The following is a 7,341-nucleotide window of genomic DNA, read 5'->3' on the forward strand; positions in this document are numbered from 1 at the left end:
GTGACTAATCGTTATTCCACGTATCTCCTCATTTCTGCTTCGATCTCGCAGAGAAACTCCAAGCATAACTCTCTCCATAGCTCTCTGAGCAATTCTGAGCCTATTTATGAGACCTATAGTGAAAGCTCGATACGTGTACAAAATCATATACGTATTCAAGTACATAACGCGCCAGCGCGTGCTTAATGTACTCGTATTTATGTATATAAGCGCAGTAGGTACTTTGCGTAAATCTGAAACATAAGGAAAAACCTTTTGTTCCACGCCTTCCTCAAAAAGGTTAAGAAGTTAAGCCGATGATAATAGATCAATGACCTCGCATGAAAGACGTAATCCTCGAAACAAAGGAAGCATACGGTCAGAAGGATCAATGCATATTTAATAGAAGTGAATTTTAGAATTTGTTTACTGTCTGATCGGAAAGACTAATAGTCCGTCAACGCCAAGCCTGCATTAAAATTATTTAGCAAGCCTCGTCTGCAAAAAATGCTTTAACAAAGCTTTAATAGGAGCAAATAATATGAAATATTCCGGACTCCTTAAAGTGAATGACATTACTCGTAGTTCAGTGATTTTAGCGAGACCCATGCAGTGCATTAGGGAAAAATATTCTTTTAGTTGTAAGTATAAATTAACATAATAAAGAAAAAATATTGTTTGTACCATTCTATTTATACCTCACTAGCTTTTGCCCGCGACTTCGTCCGCGTGGAATTCGGTTATCGCGCGCTGTTACCTCGAGAACTGTACATTTTTCCGGGACATAAGGTAGTCTATGTCACTCTCCGGCCCATGGTCTATCTCTATGTCAAAAATCACGTCGATCCGTTGCTCCGTTGCGGCGTGAAAGAAGGACAAACATACAAACACACACACCTTCACATTTATAATATTATTATGGCTTTAAATGAAGATTATTTGTACTATTATATGTACATAATACAAGAATGTTATATTGTACACGCGTACTTGCATAATATCAAAGAACTACACTAATTTACCCGCTCCAGCTTCTCCGCCAAACAAAAAATAAATGTTTTAGCGGAGCAGCAAGTTAAATTAGTAATTCTTTATAATGGGAGGTCCAAAGTAATGTCAAATCAATTAATTATTTACTTGAACATCCCTGTCACTTACAAGGTAAAACAGTGCATGTTAATCTGACATGGAATTGAGTGACACCCCCCTAGGCGCATATATTTATGACTCAAATTGTATGCAATACTTGTTTCGATAAAATTACTAGCAGCAGTCGATATTTCGGCTCGCAATAACGCGTAGTTTAAAGCACCTAGGTAGTGTAAAAATAAAAATATTATGTGGCAACACTCCCATCTTAACGTCATTCGTTATTTCGCGCGTGAAACGCAACGGTCGTGGTTTTATGCAGATTTTTATTCTCCAGTGGAAAAAAGCTAAAAAATCTATAGTTTTCGATAAAATAAGATGCCAAAACGAAAGAGTGAAAAGGAGGACGAGGAAAAAAGAAGGTCGAAAATTCAGAAACTAGAAAAGCGTCTTGAAAGATATCGGTCGAGGGAAATAACAACACCACCAAATAGTAACAACCGTAAGTACTATACTTGTTGCGATATTACTTTGTAACTGAGTCAACGGTGTTTGCGCCTTTGTACGTTGTACAAAACCACAACGCACGTTGTGCGTTCAGTGCATTCCCGTTGGGAATGGAAAGCCATTACTTTACCAAGCATCTCGACTAATACATTAATCACGTTGTGATTCTGTAATATTTTCGTTGAAAATATTCATCATATTCACCTATTACGACACCCGATACAATGCTTAACAGTTGCGTACTTTGTATTCTCCGTTGGAGAATGTATGTGTTCCGTTGGAACATAATATAATGTATGATATGATAAGTCAGACATTTCATTACATAATAATTTTAAATATAATGCCCATGCATTTGCATACTGTAAGCTCTAAACGTGAGGGTGATCTCTAGAGGCCCATGTACCTACCTACCTGTTCTTATGCTTTAGTTAGACTATGGTCATGGTATTCAAAATCATGTGGATTCAATTTTTACTTGGTACGTTCCAGACATTGAACAACAAGGGCAGGATGAGATAGAGACTGAGGCTGAAGCATTTTCAATCCTGGAGGTTGAAGACGTTACGGATGAAGGTGTAGATTCCCTTCCGAATGAAGTATTGATGGCCCTGGGTGATGAAAATGCCCAAGAAAAGGGATATGGAGAGGATATCCACAGTGACATTACCAAAAGGATGGATGGGATCCTCATGAAAGGGTTGCCTAAAGAGCAAAAGGAGATTATTACTAAAAACTTGTTAATTCCAGCGAACATGATGCTGTTGGAGGCACCCAAGCTCAATAATGAGCTCAATGCGATTTTAAGCTCTTCGACAAAAACAAGAGACAAACTTCTAGAAGGGAGACAGCAAGACCTAGGTCTAGCAGGAGCATCAGTTTTATATGCCATTCACAAGCTATCACGAGGCGAAGACAAGATTGACATAATCAAGTCTTTAGGAGATGCGTCCCGGCTACTATGTAACCTCCATTATGAGTACACTAACATGCGTAAGAAGCTGATATCTCCGCATCTGGACAAGAGCCTGAGTCTAAACTTGAAGGAGAATACACGGTCAGACTTTTTATACACAAAATTAGATGAGACGGTAAAGTCACTGGCTGCCATTAAGAGAGCTAGCAGTGCACTTAAACCAAAGCCTCAACCCCAGACATCTACATCGGGTTCAAAAAACTGGTACCAACCCCTCGACGCCCAATGCAGGGCCCACAGGCGAGGGGTCCAGCTCGAGGGGGACACCACCAGCCTCAGCAGCGCTACCAGCCCCGCACCGCCATGAGGGGCCAGGGACGCCGGCTACCGCCGCCAACGGGCAGAGGCCGTGCCAAATACCCATAGAGGTAAAATTTTGTGGTAGATTAAGCTCTTTCTATTGTTGCTGGGAAAAAATTACTAAAGATCCAGTAATTTTAGAATGGATTAAAGGTTACTCTATACCTCTGGTAGCTAACCCACATCAAAATAATATACCACTTAATATTACAAATAAGTCTGAAAGATACATTCTCTCCACTGAAATCATAAAGCTTTTGGAGCTTGGTGCTATTTCAAAATGTAAAGCAGAACCCCATCAGTTCTTGTCTAGTATTTTTACAGTTCCTAAGTCTGATGGTACACACAGATTTATTTTAAACTTAAAGTTGTTTAATAAATTTGTAGAAGTTACTCATTTCAAGTTGGAAGACATCAGAACTCTTTGTAAACTTTTATCAAAAGGAGATTTTATGTGCACAATTGATTTAAAGAATGCATATTATTTGTTAGGTACTCACAAAGACCATAGAAAATATTTAAGGTTCATGTTCAATGATAGTTTATATGAGTTCAACTGTCTACCTTTTGGATTGGCAACGGCTCCCTATGCCTTCACCAAGCTACTAAAACCAGTAATGGAATTTCTGAGAGAACAGGGTATAAGGTTAGTTATTTACTTAGATGACCTGATATGCATTGGATCATCTTATACTGAATGTCAAAACAATACAAAAATTACAAGAGACCTTTTAGAGTGCCTAGGCTTTATTATAAACACAGAAAAAAGTTGCCTCATTCCATCTAACATACAAGAATATTTAGGCTTTATTATTAACTCTAATAACTTGACCTTGAGCCCAACAGTAAAGAAGAGGGATAAGTTACTATCAATGGTAAATAAGTTTTTGAAGGTTGAAAGTTGTTCAATTAGAGACTTTGCTCAATTATTGGGAAATTTAGTATCGGTCTGTATGGCTGTTTCATATGGTTTTGTTTACACTAAGACCATGGAAAGAGAAAAATATTTATCTTTGCAAAAGTCTGATAACAATTTTGATGAAACAATGATAATAAATACTGACATTAAATCGGACTTACAGTGGTGGAAAGCTAATCTTAGTTCTGGTTTTTGTGAAATAAAACAATATAACTTCTGTTTGGAGATATTTAGTGATGCAAGTAGGTCAGGTTGGGGTAGTTTTTGTAATGGAAAAAAGGCAAGAGGGTTTTGGTCAGAAGAAGAAAAAGGCTATCACATAAACCATTTAGAACTATTGGCCGCTTTTTTCGCATTGCAATGTTTTGCAAGTGATTTAATGAACTGTGAAATATTACTTAGGATTGATAACACAACTGCAATTTCCTACATTAATCGCATGGGAGGTGTTCAATTTCCCAATCTTAGTAATTTAGCAAAACTTATTTGAAAATGGTGTGAGATCAGAAGGCTTTGGATTTTTGCATCTTACATAAAATCAAAAGATAACACTGATGCGGACCTTGAATCCCGCTATACTAAAATAGATACTGAATGGGAATTGTCGCATTCTGCTTTTCAAAAAATTGTTAAAAGCTTTGGATCTCCACATATTGATCTGTTCGCTTCACGAACAAATGCAAAGTGCAAAGATTATATATCATGGCACAGGGACCCCTTTGCAAATAACATAGATGCATTTACCATAAAATGGACTCCACACTTTTTCTATGCTTTCCCGCCTTTTTGTTTATTGACGAAGGTCATTCAAAAGATTAAAAATGATAGAGCTACCGGTATAGTAGTCTATCCCATCTGGCCATCACAACCATGGTATCCTTTGCTGACTTCATTAATCACATCTGACGTTGTCATGTTGGGTCCATCTGAAAATCTCCTTACTTCTCCTTTCAGAACGTCGCACCCGATGCACGCGAAGCTTATCCTGGGGGCGTGCATCTTATCAGGCAGGCGTTTAGCAGAAGGATGATATCAGAGAGTGGGGTTGATGTAATGATGGCATCTCTATCCGCTAATAGCATTAAACAGTACAGTAGCTGTCTTAAACAGTGGTGGCAATACTGCAAGACTAATAAGGTGGATGTATTTCATAGCTCAGTCCCTACTGTAATATCTTATTTATCATCTATTTTTTACAAGGGAGCCTCTTATCAGACTTTAAACTGTCATCGATCGTCCCTCTCACTCATAATCGGCACTCACATTGGTACTGATGACAGAGTTAAACGTTGGTTTAAAGGTATATTTAAATTACGACCAAAGATGCCTAAATACGAAAATATATGGGATCCGTCTATTGTATTGTCATATATAAAACATTGGTACCCCTTAGAAAAATTAAATTTAGAAAAAATCACGAAAAAGACCGCTATGTTGTTAGCTCTTACTACAGGTCAAAGAGTACAAACTTTGTTTTATATGAGGATTAATAATATAAGATTTACTGAGGATGGTGCTGAAGTAATAATAACTGACATTTTAAAGACTACAGCGCCAGGTAACCCACCTCCAAAAATTTATTTGCCATATTTTAGAGAACAACCCCAGATATGCCCTGCCACAACACTATCGGCTTATATTAATGTGACTAAAGAATTAAGGCATGTTGCAGAGTCCAATGACCATTTATTTTTGACTTTCAAGAATCCTCATGTCTCAGCAACTACTCAGACTATCAGCAGATGGCTGAAACAAGTGATGGCCGATAGTGGTGTGGACGTATCAGTGTTTTCATCACACTCTACCAGACACGCGTCTACCTCCTGCGCACACCGCGGGGGTCTTACTGTAGACAGCATTTTAAAGGCTGTTGGCTGGTCCAGTAGATCTGCGACGTTCGCTAGACATTATAATAGGCCCTTGATTAATAATGTTAGTGAACAAGTGCAGTTTGCAAGAGTTGTGTGTACAGCAGCTCAAAATACATAAAATGTATAGTATTATAAATAATGTTACTGTTTGACAGAACTTGTTACAATTTGTTATTAGATTTATTTTTATATTAATACTTGTTCAAACAACAATTGTTGTTTAAAGTTGTGTCAGAGGTTGGCTAATTTTGTTTGGTATCTATGTCATAGAATGAGACTGATTTTATTTGTTACCTGTGTCCTAGAATAACTAATGTTATAATATTTTAGTGAGGTTAATTAACATTTCGCTATGATAATAATAAATACGTTGATTTGATTTTACAGGAGTCTATATAATTCCTCTAAACATCTGCTAGTAATTTTATCGAAACAAGTATTGCATACAATTATAGGGTTAAACGAACTTACCTGAAGTGAAGTTCTACCCAGATTGTATGCAATACTTGTTTCGATAAAATTACTAGCAGCAGTCGATATTTCGGCTCGCAATAACGCGTAGTTTAAAGCACCTAGGTAGTGTAAAAATAAAAATATTATGTGGCAACACTCCCATCTTAACGTCATTTAGTTTATAGCAGTGAATCTGATGATATAGTGGAATATACATATAAGTATATTCCACTATATCATTGATTCATTTCCATTGACTTAGTCAAATTAGTCTACAATAGGTACTTCAAACTTAAATCTTAACCGGGAAATTAGTTATTTACATAACTTATCGGTGTGGGTGGGACATTATTGTTATCGAAACAAGTATTGCATACAATCTGGGTAGAACTTCACTTCAGGTAAGTTCGTTTAACCCTATAATTATGACTGACAGAGTCTAATCAAGTACTAGTTACTTCTGAGTTATAACTGCTTCGAATTTGAAACTGCCGCTGTACAAGTAATATTGTGATATATAACGAAAATATAATAATTTACACTACCTACAATACAATACCTATTACCAGTGAGCGTAACTTTGGTGCGGGTGACGTCATTATGACGAAAAGTCACATAGGATGTTTTAAAATAAAATTACGACACTGCAATGATGCTAATGACTCTTTAATTTAGTGGTGATGTGAATTTAAAATACCATGTGAATAAAATATTATACTGGGTAATCTTATTTTAACAAAAAAATATTCGTTTTTATTTACATAAATAAATTTCACGTGTACACTCAGGGCAATAAGGCACATGTCCCACCGCCGACGATGAGCGAGAAGCGAGCAGAGCGAGTAACTAGCAACGAGTGGCCGAGCAGCGAGAAGCGAGTGTAGTTTTGTCGCTCGGCTGTAAGCGAGTGTTCGCGTGCGACGGGCGATTACTCGCTCCACTCGACTCACTCGTGTGGGGCGGCCGCCAAGCTGACATCGCTGAGCGAGTATCTATAGCTCAGAGAGTTTTATAGCTCTTGTCGCTGCGACAAAAGATGTAAGAGCGAGTTCTCGCCGACAGTGTGAACAGTCAGCGATCAACTATTAATATATATGTCTCTTTTACTCACACAGGATCTTATATCTTTTGTTCGTTTCTTGAGCGAGAAAATAGTCGATAGCCAATAATCGCTTCCTCGCTGGCTGTGAGACAAGTGCCTATAACTCGAATCTCCGGCCAGTTACAAATTGGCGTTGTACTGGTCA

General features: G+C 37.7%; 1 protein-coding gene across 1 annotated transcript; it reads left to right on the forward strand.

Annotated features, from left to right (window-relative positions):
* Window positions 1-1,219: 1,219 nt before the first annotated feature.
* On the forward strand, window positions 1,220-6,494 carry LOC141436592 (uncharacterized). Its single transcript, XM_074099589.1, has 4 exons — window positions 1,220-1,570; window positions 2,068-2,755; window positions 2,805-2,919; window positions 4,725-6,494. The coding sequence occupies exons 1-4, from the start codon at window positions 1,447-1,449 to the stop codon at window positions 5,757-5,759; spliced, it is 1,962 nt and encodes a 653-aa protein (XP_073955690.1). The 5' UTR covers window positions 1,220-1,446; the 3' UTR covers window positions 5,760-6,494.
* Window positions 6,495-7,341: the final 847 nt, after the last annotated feature.

Source organism: Choristoneura fumiferana, chromosome 16 (genome assembly GCF_025370935.1).
Source record: "Choristoneura fumiferana chromosome 16, NRCan_CFum_1, whole genome shotgun sequence".
Classification (NCBI taxonomy): Eukaryota; Metazoa; Arthropoda; class Insecta; order Lepidoptera; family Tortricidae; genus Choristoneura; species Choristoneura fumiferana.

Coding starts and splice junctions, on each gene's coding strand:
- LOC141436592 (XM_074099589.1), top strand. CDS start 1,447: ATGCCAAAACGAAAGAGTGAAAAGGAGGACGAGGAAAAAAGAAGGTCG. Junction 1,571..2,067: donor ACCACCAAATAGTAACAACC/GTAAGTACTATA, acceptor GGTACGTTCCAG/ACATTGAACAACAAGGGCAG. Junction 2,756..2,804: donor ACATCGGGTTCAAAAAACTG/GTACCAACCCCT, acceptor CGAGGGGTCCAG/CTCGAGGGGGACACCACCAG.